At 35.0% G+C, this 18099-nt stretch overlaps 1 protein-coding gene across 1 annotated transcript in view; it reads left to right on the forward strand.

The window, feature by feature from the left end:
- LOC123683507 (methylglutaconyl-CoA hydratase, mitochondrial) overlaps positions 1-18099 on the forward strand; it is a 222969-nt gene that overhangs the window by 186036 nt on the left and 18834 nt on the right. Inside the window, exon 3 of the mRNA XM_045622596.1 lies at positions 5144-5344. Coding sequence (XP_045478552.1) covers positions 5144-5344 — 201 coding nt within the window. The remainder of the gene's footprint in view (positions 1-5143; positions 5345-18099) is intronic.

Here is an 18099-nt window from a genome sequence, read left to right on the forward strand (position 1 = left end):
CTAAAATACTTGCAATTACATCCAGAAAAATATTGAAGTGAAGGTCTTTAATTGAGTGGACTGGATTGCACAAACCTCACTTTCCACTTCCACTGTTTTTGAGTTTATATCATTTCTGGGTATAAATTTATCAATATGAGAATTTCTAACAGCGGCCGCCACACTACCATGATCACGATGCCTACGGGAATAGGAGGAAATAATTGTGAAATCATGCAGCTTCACATGCTCCAGCTCCCTCATACACATCCAATGTTCACTGAACAAAACAATATCGTGATCTAGGCATAGCGCTTCTATTTGTTCAATCTTATTACGAAGACATTGGACATTTATATGAAGAAGCCTCAGCCTTAGACTATGCTGTCCCTTCTCCCCCCCTTCTGAAAAAAATTCTGAAAATTAAAAGGTCTTATAATTGCACCAGTAGGCCAAAAATCTTTATTATTCAACAAGTTACAAATATCGTCATTAGGAGCGCCTATACTGAACGCAGAATTAGATCCTACAGTGTTCAATTTCTTAACGACAATATTCTCTGATGTCTTCAAATTACTCAAGTACTTTTGAACAGCCTCCTCCGAAACATCACCTGCAACTCTTCCAAGATATATCCACCGCTTTCTAGGTGCACCCTTGATGGTATCTTATTCAGGGGCATTGATTCCAGTACACACTGTTGCTATCTTGCCTTTGCGTTCCGCAGTTACTACTTTCCATTCATTTGTTTTTTTGTCAGATAATGGCTGTTCAGCATGACTATGGTCAACCTCATTGTTTACATTTTTGACATTTAAACTATCTGAACCCTTATTTGTTTTATTCATAGTTGCTCCCACATTTTTAGAACTCCTGGTTTTCCTTACATAGCCACCTTCGTTACCTATGTTCGAATCTTGCACAGATGCTTCGCTAATTAATTGCAGATTAGATACGTTCTTAGACCCAGATGTAAAACTGTTAGGTTGTTTATCCGCATTATAAGTTGTTGTAGTCGGAAAACAACTCTGTTTTTGTTGTGTCGGTATTTCAATTTTATTTATTATCAATTTCTGTAAATTAATTGTATAATCCAAATCATTTATGGACTTTTGCATTAATTCTTTTTCACGGTTCAAGTATAATATCTCCATTTTAAGTTTTTCATTATCATCATGTGGAATAACAGACGATTCACCCAATGTTTTCAGTTTTTCACAGCATGAATCGCAAAACCATTTCACATTTTTATTTTCCGAGAAAATTTTCAACCATGAATCCTTTGAAGATGCACATATTACATGCAGTTTCACTGCACATAATGCACATTTTATTAATTTGGTGTTAACCACAAAGTTATCAGAGCACTTCTTACATACATCCGCACTCTCCAACATCTGAAATATTTCATACAATACAGGTATTTCAAAAAGATAATCAAATTTGATAATTGAATTCAAAAAATATGAACGGAACAGATGAAAACATAAAAATTATGTTCATAATGTCCCCTCCTTTCTTCAATACATTTTCCACATCTTTTTCTTGTTGATCATTCACTCTCCGAAGTTCTCTACGTTTTTGACGCATTCGTTCATACAACTAGTGGATTATTTCAATGAATCTTCTGGAGCCTGAACGCGAATTTTGTACATTTTCTCTTTAAAGTGTTTCACATATAAAAATCTAAAGGATCAGATCGGGACTCCTGGGTGGCTATCTCACTGGATCCTGTAGGGAATCTATCGATTCCCTCAAAAATATTCGAGTTAAGTTGAATTTCGAACCAAAATACTAAAAACAAAAGAACTCGGTGTAAAAACTTGGAATGATCAAGACCACACCCCTAAGGGATCTGTAGAAAGGCTTTGCTTACGGTCGAATCTAAAACGGCCTGAATGCCCATAAAAATCGGCATTTCAGGGCGAATAATTGATTTGAGTTTAGACCGGTCTACGAGATACTACATCTAACACCATATGTGCAACACTTGCACTCAAAACGAGAAGATTGAAGATTTTCACATATGTTCCGAGACCGGCGAAAAAGTACCTGCGACCGAGCCTCAAGTGGCCAGCGACATTTAAATCAATAAGATCTAAATATCATCTTCACACATTTTTAGTGGGTTGAAAATGAATTGAATAAGACTTTCCGTTATTTAATTTCCCTGATTTGTCCTTGGCCGTGAACTACTTTAGTCACAGTATAAGGACCACAACCCACAAATTGGTGACCCCGACGTGATTTGAAGAAGAAGCGAATCCCGAAGAAAAATGTCACAAGAATAATATAATAACAATGAATCCACCTACCGACGAGGCCTACTACAAGTTGAGGACAGAGGTATTTCGACGTCTGTGTGCCACTCAAGAGGAGAAGACCCGATGCTTCCTGGAGCGAGAAGAAATTGGAGACCATAAGCCCTCACAGTTTCTTCGCCATTTACAGGGCCTTGGGGATCCAGCCGTTCAGGAGAGCCTCATGAAATACCTCTGGTTGAACCGTCTGCCAAAAGCGTCCAGGTGTGGTTGGCCATTGTGAAAGACAGCAGCCTCCAAGAGTTAGACGTCCACGCAGACCACACCATGGAAGCATTTCGACCTCCCGTACAACTGGTGAACGAGACGACTTGCATCGAGGCCATCATCAGTGCTTAGTTAGTACAGCCCACACTCGGACTCAACCAGGAGATAGCGACCCTGAAAGCTGAACTGGCAGCCCACACAGACCGATCCCGGAGAGACAGGAGCCGAGGCAGTTCCCGGCATCGTCTAAGAAGCCATAGTCGAGGCAGACAGCCAATCGACGGCAAGTGCTGGTATCATTGGAGATTTGGAGCAAGGTCCACTAGATGCAGACAGTCCTGCAACTACAAATCGGGAAACGAAGGGGCCTTCACTAGGGGCGGCCAGTGATCCCAGCCCATCGATGCGCCATATGTTCATCACCGATAGGGACTCCAAGCTGCAGTTTCTGGTCGACACTGGAGCAGATCTATGCGTATTTCCAAGAAGTGCAGTCAACGGTAGAAGAGAGAAGTCAAACTACGTCCTATCAGCAGCCAATGGGACACCCATAGCAATGTATGGAACTACCACCCTCACGCTGAACTTAGGACAACGCCGAGACCTGGAGGTTTGTCATAGCAGATGTATCCAAACCCATCATCGGTGTCGACTTCCTGAGCTTCTACAACTTACTCATGGACGTAAGAAACCAAAGAATTTTGGACGGAACCACTCAACTCTCTACTCGAAGAGAAGTGACTGAGTGCAACATCCCAGAAGTCAAGACAGTCAACGGATCCTCCAGATATCATCAGCTATTAATATCTTTCCCAGAAGTCACCCGACCTGAAGGAGTCCCCGGACGAATCACACACCATACCAGGCATCACATCAAAACGACCCATGAACCACCAGTTTCATCTAGAGCACGGCGCTTGGTACCAGAGAAATTCAAGGCAGCCGAGGAGTTTGAAGCCATGCTCCGACTAGGAATCGCCCGTTCGTCCAACAGTCCATGGTCGTCCCCGCTGCACCTCGCACCGAAGAAGGGTTCAGAAGAATGGAGACCGTGTGGAGATTACCTAGTTTTGAACGCCCAGACTATCCCCGACCAATATCCTGTGAAGCACATACAGGACTACGCTCACATTCTCCAAGGGAAGAAGATCTTCTCTACCCTCGATCTAGTGCGAGCGTACAACCAGATTCCCCTAACCGAAGAAAACATACTTAAGACCGCCATCACGACTCCATTTGGGTTATTCGAGTTCCCATTCATGACTTTTGGAGTCAGAAACGCTGCTCAGACCTTCCAGAGATTTATCTATGAAGTTCTACGAGGACTAGACTTCTGCTTCAGCTACATCGATGACATTCTGATCGCCTCTTCGTCCGAAGAGGAGTATATGGAACATCTTCGCAACGTATTCGAGAAATTCCGAGAATATTCCATTGTCCTCAATCCAGCGAAGTGTATTTTCAGACAACAACAAGTGACTACCTCTGGTACGAAGGTACGAAACCTCCTGCAGATTGCAGGAAATGGTCCCGCACCTGCTCAGAATGTCAGCGATCCAAAATTACTCATCACGTCATCACTCCACCAGAGACGTTCACACCACCAGTACGTCGATTTGATCATGTACACATAGACATTATCACCATGCCGTATGCCGAGGGTTACCAGTACTGCCTCACCTGTGTCGATCGATTCACCAGATGGCCAGATGGCCAGAAGCAATTCCCCTGCAGAAGCAGGAAGCATCCACAATCGCTAAGGAGTTTTACACGAATTGGATAGTGAGGTTCGGCACTCCACTCCGGATCACCACAGCTCAATTCGACAATTTCGAAAATGAAGAGTATGACGAAGATCACAAAGAAGATCCAGTAGTAAATGAAGCCAATAATCAAGCAGTATCCCCGGAAACAAGAAAATTTAGATCCAGTAGGAAGGTACATTTCCCAAAGAAGTACCTAACAATGATTTCATAGAATAGAATACATTTTATTGAACGATTTCAACATTTACAGAGTTAATATAAATTTTCAATGGTAATTTATTGCACCTAACTCCTGGAGGAGTTGTTTTGTGCCTGATTTGTACAATTTCGTTGGTTCAGATAATTCATGTGAAAGAATTTACCATATTACATTACTTAACTTTGAGAAAAAACATAACTTCGTTACTGGTGGGTGACTGTGTAGAGAATCTATCGAAAATATTTGAGTTAAGTTGAATTTCGAACCAAAATACTAAAAACAGAAGAACTCCGTGTAAAAACTTTGAATGATTAAGACCACAGTCCTAAGGGATCTGTAGAAAGGCTTTGCTAACGGTCGAGTCTAAAACGGTCTGAATGCCCATAAAAATCGGATTTCAGGGCGAATAATTGAATTAAGTTCAGACCAGTCTACGAGAAACTACATCTACAACACATGTGCAACACTTGCACCGACAACGAGAAGATTGAAGATTTTCACATCTGTATTAGTTATTTAAAGACATTATAGTTTGAATATTAATTTTTTGTCTTCTTTGTCCCAGCATTTAAATCAGCACTGATCAATTACTTCGTCTACACTACCTTATTGGAATATTAATAATAAACTGGACTAGATACTTAACTATTGAATTAATTTCATTTTTTTAGGTGGTGGTTTAGAACTCGCTTTAGCCTGTGACTTACGGATTGCATCAAAGTGTGCGAAACTTGGATTGGTAGAAACAGGACTTGCAATAATACCTGGAGCTGGTGGCACGCAAAGATTACCTCGTCTCATTAACCCTGCGAAGGCTAAAGAACTGATTTTTACTGCTGCTTTATTGAATGGTGAAGAAGCTGAAAAGTTAGGTAAGAAAATGATTTTACTTACAATCGAAGGACGGAAGATATCCACACCTACGAATGGCTCCAAAATCGGAGCCGACGCGTCGAACACGACAAAATATTAGACGCAGTCTGATCCGGAACACACAAAGTTCAAATATTTCCTACCGCGGAAACCTATCCGAACACATTTCACCAGTGACGGCTCGTCAGGGTCGGCAGGGTCGGCCGGGCCGACTCAAAAATTATCGGGAAATAGAAAATAATTCTAGATATTCAATTCATTCAAACTCAATCGGAGTTATCGATTTCGATATCCAAATTCCCTCGGTAATGAATATTTCCACTCAGAACAGGAAAATATAACTTATACCGGCCAATATTTTCTTTCGGACCCACCTAATATTCGATTTCCAAAGCATCCAGCGTTGTTATTTCCTTTCATAAATTGTAACAAACCACAATCGTAAATACTAAATGGTTACTTTTCGTAACATCACCCCAAACAGGTTATTCCAGAATTGTACGTAACACCGTAACATTAGGTCTGAAATGTAACACAAATGTTACAATTATACAATTGCAACCCCTGGAATGTCACTGAAAGCATCTCATCACGTTAGGTCGGCCAAGAGCCGATGGCGGAACCAGCGCTACCGAGAGCGCTACGTAAAGTAAAAGATACTACGACATACGCCCAGAATACGACCACTCAATAGAACGGCACAACAACTCGATGTAAGGTCGCTTCCCAATACACAGGGTCGGCTGGCCGGTTATCCTATTGCAGAGCGTCAAGCAGCAACTTTTCACAGTTTATTTCAAATATTTGATAATTAAATGAATGGTTAATTTATGTATTTATTTATATTTTTATTAAATTATGAGACATTATGTCTTAATCAGAAAAGAACTTATTTATGCCGTTCGATAGTAGCTATTGATTTTCAGATCATGAAAATATAATTAATATATTCCTAACTTTGAAAACATCCTGATTTCAAAAGTTCTGTAATTTCGAGGGAGAAAATTCGCGAGGAAATAAATAATTCTGAGTTTTTTTCTTGGGAAATAGACGAAACAACGGATGTTAAATATTTTTGTCAGATGTCAGTAATTTTCCGCTTCGTTCGAGAAGGTAAAATATCCGAACGATTTTGGGTTTTTTTCGATGTTAGTAAAGGTCGAACCGCGAATGATATTTTCAATACCTTGTTGGACAATTTTAAAGATTTCAATTTAGCGACTAAATTAGTAGGTCAAACATATGACGGGGCAGCTGTGATGGCGGGGGAAATTAATGGGTTACAAGCGCGAATAAAAACAATTGCTCCTCAAGCACTATTCACGCACTGTTATGCACATAAATTGAATTTTGTGTTACAAGATTCGACCAAGAAAATCAATGAGTGTCGCGTGTTTTTTTCGAATCTTTCAGGATTTTCGTCGTTTTTCACTAAAACAAGTAAACGCACTAATATTCTAGTCGAAATTTGCAAAAAAAGATTACCCTCTAGCTCGGAAACTCGTTGGAATTTCAAATCTCGCGCTGTAAAAACAATATTCGATAAGAGAGAAGAATTAATTGAAGTTTTTGATCATATCAGCGACAATTTAGATGAATGGGATGATATTACAATACGTGAAGCTACCGGTCTGAAGAAAATGTTGAATGATTTCGAATTTTTGTTCATTCTCCACTCTTTTAATTTGATTTTTACATACACAGATCCCGTTTTTTCTATAATCCAGCATAAGTTATCAGATATAACTTATTGCAACGCCAGAATCACTTCTTTATTATCGACTCTGAAAAAATTTCGCACAGAAGATGAGTATTTCATTCGCTTATATTCAGAAGTAGAAAAACTCCCAGAAGTAATGCCACCGAGTGCTAGACGTCGAAAACGTAAAATAGATTCCGAAATTTAGCTCACGGATAATTCCTCAATGAAACGGCTTTTTTGTGAAATTCTGGATTTAATTATAACTCAAATTGAAATAAGGTTTAAAGACATTTCATCACTTCATTTTTTGGAACTAATGAATTTTAATAAATTTGATATATACGTCCGTAATTTTCCGGAGTGTGGCCGACCCACATCTCGAGGGCACGAGCCGTCACTGCATTTCACGCCTCTGAGGAGAGGATATTTCTGAATCTTCCAGAATTTAATCTTCCCTCGTAATTCGCAGATCCAAACTTCTCTGTGACTTAACATTCCTCAAGTCATGCCAAAGACAAAGTCATTCCTATGAATTTTCGATTAAAACACGAAGACGGTTCACCTTCAATCGTCAACATCCTCGCAAAGTGCAGTCAGGCCTTAATCCAGAAAACTATCCACAACATCAGAAGAAATCTCGATACAACCAACTCGTCACCTTATATTAATTTTGAAATTTTATCGCTTGCTTACATAAATCCTATTATCTAGGACATTTATCTTAGAATCTCTATCGAAAAGGCCGATCATATAAGTGCAAAAAAACCAATACCCAGAAGAAAAAACTGTTTTTCCTTCTCCAACACAAAATCCCACCCAAACAAACATCCAACCCTCCTGCCCTGATACACAATCTTTCCGATACCCCCATTGAGCAAACCACTCGAGAGCTTCTATATAAAAGATTCAATTTATCTATCACCCCTCACAAAGTACCGACCGAATTTATCATTACTCAGTGGAATCCGCCATATTGCACCTCCCCCCAAACGAAGCCGAGGAAACACGACAAGACATTGCCAGCACCCTAAGGAGAGCCGAACTTCCTCCATCAAACATCTCACGTTCTGAAAGAATATGCCTTAGAAATCTTCATAATAATACCGATATCATTGTCCTTCCAGCCGACAACGGTGGACCCGAAACTCTCCAATACTTCTTTGATCATTTGAATAATATAAAAAACCATATCTAATTCACAATGGAAATTGAAACCAACAACTCATCCCCTTTTCTAGATGTCCTCATGGCAAATCCAACGATTCCTTCACACACATGATTCACAGAAAACCAACACACACCAACCGCTACCTGAATGGAAATTCACACCATTTTCAGTCTCAAATCAACTCCGTATTGAACTCCTCAATCCATAGATCCATAAAACTGACAGATAGCCTACACATTCCAAAAGAAATCAACATCCTCCAAACCGCCCTACAACAGTCTGCAATATCAGAAAGCCATTAACCGACATCAGACCCATACACAACAAACCAAAAATCCTCGAGTAAATTTCCGTCATAAAGCTTTTCTACCTTTTATCAAAGGCGTTCAGAGATTTAGTGGACTGTATTTTTTAATTATATTTTAGAACTTCTTTTGGGGGGCTATATATATATATATATATATATATATATATATATATATATATATATATAGATATATATATATATATATATATGACTAACGTCGAGTTCCAGGACATTTCCCATATATATATATATATATATATATATATATATATATATATATATATATATATATATATATATATATATATATATATATATATATATATATATATATATATATATATATATATATATATATTCCAATTCCAAAAAAAAAACATCAGAAAAAATCAATCACAGGGCGGAGTTCAGATGGTGATGAAGCCATACACCCCTGCTCTTCCACTCAAACCCTGACGAAAAATATATGAAAAAAAGTTATACATCTCGAGACAATAATGATTGAAAAAGAAAAAAAAAAGTGACATAACACAAAGAAAAAATTTCAATAACTTTCTGATTTCAAAATTTAATTATAAGTGAGTCATATGTGTCAAAAAAAAAAAAGAGAGAATTACTAATCAGTAATTCTCTCTTTTTTTTTTTTTGACTGAGCCCGCACTGATCCCTATAAACTACATCCCTGACTTTAGCTCTGAAAGATGACACAGACAAATCTACAAATGAATTACAAATATATCTGTTATAAAATTCATAAATGGAAAAACTAAAAGATCTTTCAAATAGTGACAGCCTATGAGGAGGAGGGGATATAAGTCCCCTACTACGTGTGTTAAGATTATGTACATCAGACCTGAATGTTATCTTTCGATACAGATACGATGGTTTTTTAGACAATAGAATACGGTGGTAACAGACTAAAGCTCCCACCAGAAATCTGTTACGCATGTTCAACCACCTGACATCCACCAATTTATGACTTATATGATCAAACTTTCGAATTCCATATATGAACCTCAAGCAAGAATTTTGAATTCTCTGGATAGAGTTCAAGGTCACTTGATCCAAACAGGAAAAAAAAACCTGTGAGCAATAATTGAAGTTGGACAATACCAAGGAATCACAAACTGTCCTCTTTACCTCAACAGGCAAAATAGAGCGGTGAGGATAGATGAGCCTCAAGGCATACAACGAGCGCCTAATACATCCTGCGATATGTAACCTGAAACGAAAAGAATTGTCCATTATCAAACCCAGGTTACGAACACTCTTTACAATAGGAATCTCATCACCACCAATGAAAAAATGGATACTCTCACTTAACCTATCACATACAGCCTCATTGCCGAAAAGTATTGCACAAGATTTACTGGGGTTAATCGAAAGGTTGTGTTGCTCAGATATCTCCTGGATGGTCGCAAGGTCATGATTCAACTTCCTGACCCCTTCGTCAACATCACCAGCATCAAAACTGAGATAGAACTGAGTGTCATCAGCATAAAAATGGGCATTACAGAATTGAAGGAACCTCCAAAACATGTGAGTATAGATGATGAAAAGCAGAGGACCCAGGAGGGACCCCTGTGGCACCCCTATGGATACAGGCAAAGGATCAGACAGAGAACCATTGATTTTGACACGCTGACTTCTGAAAGAAAGATAACTCCGAAACAATGCTACTGCATCATCAGAGAATCCTACGAAAGACAACACGGCAAGTAATAACTTATGAGAGATCGTATCAAATGCCTTAGAATAATCTAATAAGACTAACGCTGTTACAAGTCCATTATCAGAATTCTTTATAATATCATCACTTATTTTGAGGAGAGCAGTCATGCAACTGAATCCACTACGAAAACCTGACTGACATTCCGGAAGTACTTCAAACTCATTTAGATGTTCAATAATCTGGTAATACAAAACCTTCTCGAATATTTTAGAGGCAGCAGGCAAAATGCTAATTGGACGTAGATCACTAAAATGTTCAACATTCCGCCTCTTAGGTATTGGTAAAACTATAAAATTTTTCCAAGCCAAAGGATAATATCTACTTAAGATGCAGCTATTCATTATATTTACAAGATACTTCAGAATGAAAGGACAACACAACTTCAGCAATGAAATGCTCAAATTATCCGAACCCGAAGCATTCGACCTGATATCATGCAAATATTTATCAATTAATGCCTCGTCGACCAATGAAAAAGATCTTTTCTCCTCAAATTCGCAGAAAGTGTCAGAAGAGTAGTACCTGAGAAATCTGTCCGATGAATTATTGAGATTATCTGGTATGGAATGAACAAAAAAGTTATTTAATTTATCAGGATCAGAGAGACTACACGGAATATCAGTACTAGGCTTTCTACCCACATTCATACATCTGAGTTGCTTCCATAAATCTCTTCCATTCTGAGTTCGAAAAATAGTAGAAAAATATTCACTTTTAGCTTTACGAATTTTTAGAGTGGTCACGTTGCGCAGTTCTTTATACCTTACCCAGTCTGATTCCCGTTTCGACTTTCTAAACTTTGCCTTAGCTCTGTCTCTAGACTTCATGTGTTCCTCGATCTCAGCAGATAGCCAAGGAGCCGGCGGTTTCGTTATGCGACGTGAAACTAGTGGGGCGTGTCTGTCAAATAAGTCAACCAGAACATCATTCAGGATTTTTACCTTCTCATCTATATCATTAGTTTTCAAAATATCACCTAAGGTAGACAGCTCCAAATATCTCTGAAAAGAATTCAATGAAAATTTTCTGAAACTCCTATATGACACAAATTTGGGGCAGCTACTATGACCATCCATAGAAACAGAGAATCTAACCAAATCATGATCACTAAAATGATAATCAACAACATCAACCGTGTGCACAATATCCGGTACGTTGGTAACGACATGATCAAGAAGAGCATCCCTTCGAGTTGACTGACTCACCATCTGCGTTAAACCAAAGTTGTTTAATGTATTAATATAAGAAAGACAATCAGGACTATCACCCTTCAGATAATCAACATTCATATCACCTATTAAAATAACTTTATCAACGACTGCTACAGACTTAAGCATTACATCCTCAATGTCATTAAGCAGCAATTGTAAATTAATCTTATTATCAACTTTAGGAGGTTTATAAATAACACAATATAAAATTTTAACCTTATTAACTGTCACCATAATAGAAGTATTTTCTAGTTTAAGTTGGAAATTCAGAACCTCATAATTAATTCCATCCTTCACGTATATACCCGTACCTCCTCCCCGAGTAAGCCTATCATTTCTCACAAACCGATATCCATCAATAAAAATAGACTCATCTGGATCATCCCTCAACCAAGTCTCAGTAAGAGCCAATAAATCAAAACTATATAACTCAAGAGTATCACGTAATTCTACAAAATTTGATATCAATGATCTAACATTCAAAAGAGCACAGTTTAAATCAGACATCTAAATTTAATCAGAACAAATATAAAGAAAGAAAAAAAAAATTATATAACTATGACTATAAATTATTAATTAATTAATTTAATACTTAAAAAAATGTATGTAAAAAAAAAGAAAGAAATTTATGTGAGAATCAAGTCCTGCACTTATTTTTCCGAATGTACCTCCTCGCACCCCTGCAAATCATCCATATTCCGTATTCTGTGTATCTTATCATCAACCCGTGCAAAAATTCTTCCCTCCGACGTCCACACATTCTTGAACCCAAATTTCGTCTTAGAAATATTAAGCAAATTATAGTTTTCCTTTGTGAGATCTTCAGTTATAAAAATACCAGTCCCTTTGAGCTTAGATTTATTTCTATATACGACATCACGACCAAGGGGTTTCAGTTACTAAAAGGGGTTTCCTTTATATATATATTATATATATATATATATATATATATATATATATATATATATATATATATATATATGTATATATATATGTATATATATATATATATATATATATATATATATATATATATATATATATATATATATATATATATATATATATATATATATATATATATATATATATATATATATATATATATATAATTATGTTTTTGTGGTGGAAAACCTCGTTTTTAAAAACAAAACGATTTATTTCGAATACAACAGTTCTTAGTGAGTTCACAATCAATTCTTAAAGAATGACCAATCAATTCTTAATGAGTACACAGATTCAGTCCCCTTTATAGATTTTCTTATCTAAATTCCTAGGTGAATAACAATTCAATAACAAGTGAAACAAAGGGCTATTCATAAAGATGAAATGCTGAATCTGCAATTAGATACATTGTAATATGTAGTTCTTATGGGATTGAAGGAAAGGATCTATTTATTTAGTAAGGGTTCATATTATGTAATTCCTCCCCTTCTTGGAAAAAGGTATCACCTGGCTGAGGTGTAGCTTTTAAAAATACATTTCTTTTGAAATATCTAAAAGCAAAAGCAATAATAATTATTATTATAAATATTATTAAAATAAATGTAAAAGTTATTCCTATGGGTTGAAGATTCCACTGGTCTAAGTCTTCTAAGACGATGTCTGGAATATCTTCATTCTCGATATTTTCTTCTTTGGAATTATTCTTCATAAAATGGGTCTGCTTGGGTAGAATAATGTATTTTTCTTCATTTATGGTGGTTAGAGGGAAAATCTCTTTCTGTAGGTTGCTTATTTCACATTTTGAATGGAGGAGTGCCATCGAAGGAGTAAAATAATATTTAATTTGTTGAGGGCATTTCTCTTGAACTTTCACGTTGTCTATCGATAGAATACTTCCATCTTCTAACAATCTGATGTCTGAATGTGAAGTAGTTTTAATTCTAGGACAATTTTCTGTATGATTTTTCAATATGTTCCTGAGACATTCTGGGGGTTTATTTAATGATTCTTGATCACATAAGAAATCTTCTTCCACGGGATGACAATTATTTGTTGAAGTTGACCATTCCAATAATTCTTCTTGAGAGAGCATATAGGGATTGGTATGGGAAATGGTTAAATTATTCTGAGGTAGGAAGTAAAACTTGTATAGATCATAGCCTTTCTGATAAACAGTGGGAATTGAAATCAAAAAGAGTAATATTTTGTTTTGAAAAATAATCTTAGTATGACATAATTGATAATAATCTTTAAGGTGATGAACAGGTATTATAGTGACATTCTTAATTAATTCGACAAATTTAGCATAAGGTAAAATAGATTCGTGTAAAAGGTGTAATCTTGCAAAACTTATTGCTGTTTGAATTTCATCAAGGGTATTTTTAATATCTTTAATTTCAAATGTCATGAGATGCATTTGCTCTACCTCACGTAACTCTGGAACAATTTGTAATAGTTTCAGATTTTCATTCATATTTTTGAATTTAGTGATATACTTATTTTTCAGATCGTTTACAACAGTAGCTATTTGCTTCTGATTTTTCATGAGCGTTTTCTCATTTTTCTGTATGCTATTAAAATAGTTTCGATATAATTCTTCATCGTCTGAATCTAACGTTCCGAATAATATTTTTGAAATTTTACCACCAAGATTAACTAATCCTCTTTTAGTTTTAATACTCTTATTAAGAATCTCTTCAAGGGCTTTAAAGTTTATATCATTTGAATGTTGTAAATATTTATAATTTGCTGTCTGAGCAAAACCTAATTTTTGGTCTTTCAGATTTTCAATTTCCTTTTGATATTTGAAAATTATTTCCTCTATCCTATTTAAATCAATGTGATAAATCAATTGTAGATTCTTATTCGTAACATAGGCTTTTCCTAATAAAACGGGTAATATATTATTTTCTAAGGGAATGATTTCGAGTGCGTTTATTATGATACTTATTTTTGTCCATAAGATTATCATTATTAGAGTAAGTAGTATACCATTTGTTTGGTCCATTTTTGAATCTGCAAATAAAATTTAAAACTTATTTTTTTCGTTGTTTCAATATTTTTTTATGATAAATATGTTTATTTTTATCGTCTTGAATACGATGTGAATCAATTTCTTTCGCATCTATGTCTTCAACGTCTTCTAATAGAATTCTTGAAATTTTTAAATCAAAACTCTTATAGTCGAATTTCTCTTGCAAAATTCGTATAAGCGGTTTTTCTAATTCTGGTGATTTAAAAAATAATGTATAGGAACTTTTTGGTCTAATATATTCTGTAATAAATTTATATAAATCGCTTTCAATTGATTTTATGGAAACAATAAATCTGAGTTTTTCTCCGAATAGTTTGATTTTTATAACATTATAATTAGATGCAGTTTTGAATATTATTTGTAAATTAGATGAGTTAATACTTCTTTCTGTATAAGGTATTTCGAAAATTGGATTTTCAATATTGCTATGAATAGTTATATCGTCATGAATAATAACATTTTGAGTTTCAAAGTCAATTATATTTTCATCTTGTTCACTATTTCCGTCTGCGGAGTTCAAAAGATTTAAGCATTCATCTAACTCTTCGTCTGTTATCTGATTTGCAATTTCCATTACACTCAATTAAATTCTCATTTGTATGTGTTGGTAAATGGTAAATAATCACGTTTATATTGGATTCACCAAAGATATATTTTAACATTTTTAAAATAATTGACCATTCTAGTCGATCTAATCCACATGCAATTCGTGGTAAAGCTAAAAATCTATCGTCATTAATATCGCATATTTTTCTAAGATTTAAAAGTGACTGAAAAACTGTTTCATATTCAGGTTTTTCATAATGACATTTTTTAGTAATTAAATAATAAATATTCCTATTATCTTCTCGGATTGTGGCAACTTCGCCAACTAATTTATTTTGATTCTTCAGTTTTCCTATTCCACCATATTTATTTTTAAATTCTAACGCTATTCCTTTATTCATTTCAAAATCTTGTGATACACAATGTGCTAGGGCGCAATTTTCAGGGGATTCAAATAAGTTACCTTCTTTTTCTCTAATATTCACGTAATTTTTGATATTATCATTTTTATTAAAAGTTAAAAAGTTTTGGTATGTTAATTCACTAGTTGGATCAATAATAATTCTACTTAATGGGTAAGCACATTCTTTATTAGTTGAGAAAAATTGTGAATTGCATACTTGCTTTCTTCTGAATATAGGATCAAGGTTGCGAATAATCGGTGCTTTGATAACAGTTGGATTTGTATTACAATAGGAGTAATTGAACGGTTCGTGACCTACGTAACTTGATTGAAATTGTATGGGAGAACGTTTGAATTTGCTTTTTCGATAAATATCATGGGGAAATTTGTGGGAATTTCTATTATTCGAAAATTCTGTATCTATTTTCATTGTAAAGTATTTTCGTTTTGGATCACTGGAAATATCCGTATAATTATGATCATTTACATCTTTTATCAATTTATGAATCAAAAAATCATCATCTTTTTGCTCAATAGTATTTAATAATTCAGAGGGTTTATCTAATTTTTCTTCCATGATTTCATTATTTTCAATTTCATTGGTTTCATTATTATTCGTATCATTAGTTATATCGCATTTGAAAGTTACGTTTTCAATATTATTTATTTCTATAGGTTTCGACAATTGACTCTTCATTTCCGGTTTTGGATGATTAATGTCAATAGTTTTTTCATTTAATTTTCTAAAATTACTTGCAATACGCAGTTTCTGTTTTTGTGATAAATCTCTTTTTTCAGTTTCTAAATGATTAAGGTTTACTGGTACTTCAATAGGATTTTGATTCGTATCATCTAACATATGATTTATGTCAGTTCGTTTTCTAAAATAGGGTCTTGAAAATTTCGTTCATTTGAGAAATTACTTTTCGATGTAGAAGGTTGTGAGAAAGAATTTCTCTTATTAGGATTTATATCAATATTAGTTAATTCTTCTACGAGAAAATCAGGGCTTCGATCATTATTATTATAGAATTTTCTCTGGGGATTATTTTGATATTGGGTCGAATAATTAGGTCTTTTTTGTGGATAAACTCGTGTCTGTACTGACATTCTTTCAGGTGGGGTAGTTATTCTTTGATTTGGATTCGGTTTAAAAACGTTTTGATTTCTCGACATACTTGGAACACCAAACGTTTCACGTTGCGTAGGATAATGAGTATTTACTTGACGTTGCGTAAATTGTATCGGTCTCGAAGGGAATCTATGCTGCGTTTCATAATGCTGCGTTCGATAATTATTATTTGAAAAATGATTGTATTTGTTTGTATTATTGCGATGATCGGAATAATTATTTCTCGATACATTTTTATGTATAGGATTTTTATTTCGACTTCTGTCTAATAATTCATACTGAGCCATATTACATAAATAATCTTTCACAGCGTTTACGGTATTATCAAAGTTAAATGCATTGTTAGTAATCAAATAAGTTCGTAATTTCATTGGGGAATTCGATATCAATACTGTTTTACATATTTTTAAAATATTCGATTTATAAATTAATTTCTCTGGATCAGGCATAGGATCTGAATCTATTCTATAATTAATTCGAATTTTCAACGATATTATTTTATCAATGAAATTTAACATGTCTTCATGTGGCTTCTTTGCTAAAAATTGCAATTGATGAATTAATACATCTAAATTTATTTGATCTCCGAATTTCGTATTTAAGAATCGTTTAAGAACGTCCCAATTGTTAGGTATATCAGAAGTAGATACCTCTGCTAATGCACGATCAGTAAGTTTCGATTTTACAACTGCGAAACAATAATCTTTAATTATTTGGGCTTCATTTGTAAACATGAATAAAAATTGTTCTGCGCTACGTAAGAACGAATGCAACTCATTTTCTTTTCCTGAAAATCTAGGTAATAACATTCCAAATTTTTCTGGCAATGTTAAATCTATTCTTTCTTGAGCCATATTTTTATTTTCTTTACGCTCTTTTTTACCTTTAAAATGCTTTACTGACGTAATCTTGATTAATCATTAATACAATAAAGTAAAATATAGTAATCGGTTTTTTAAATGAGTAACCTAGGGAAAACTCTTATGTCGGTTTTTTAAAGAAACCTAGGAAAAACTATGATACAGTTTTACACACAAAACTATTAAAAAGGATGACTCTTTTTGTCCAGAATAAGTAAACTGGGAAGAAAGGATTGGAAAGGATTTTGCTCACCAAATTGTATTCTGTGAAGTCGTCACGGGGCGCTACTCAGGTGATCAGGGCTTCTGGGTGGTTTTCTACTCTCTGTCCGGTTGTGCTGAACGGTTAAAACCGACGTCCTGGGAAGATCGATGTTGATTGAGTTGGATTCTTGGATCACTGCAGGAACTTCTTCTTCTGGCAGGAAAGAATGGCACAATCAATGTCACCAAATTTTTTTCTCTAATAGGAACGGCACAATCCCATCAACTCGTCGCCAATTATGTTTTTGTGGTGGAAAACCTCGTTTTTAAAAACAAAACGATTTATTTCGAATACAACAGTTCTTAGTGAGTTCACAATCAATTCTTAAAGAATGACCAATCAATTCTTAATGAGTACACAGATTCAGTCCCCTTTATAGATTTTCTTATCTAAATTCCTAGGTGAATAACAATTCAATAACAAGTGAAACAAAGGGCTATTCATAAAG

The sequence above is a fragment of the Harmonia axyridis genome, chromosome 6, assembly GCF_914767665.1.
Source record: "Harmonia axyridis chromosome 6, icHarAxyr1.1, whole genome shotgun sequence".
NCBI classification, from domain to species: domain Eukaryota; kingdom Metazoa; phylum Arthropoda; class Insecta; order Coleoptera; family Coccinellidae; genus Harmonia; species Harmonia axyridis.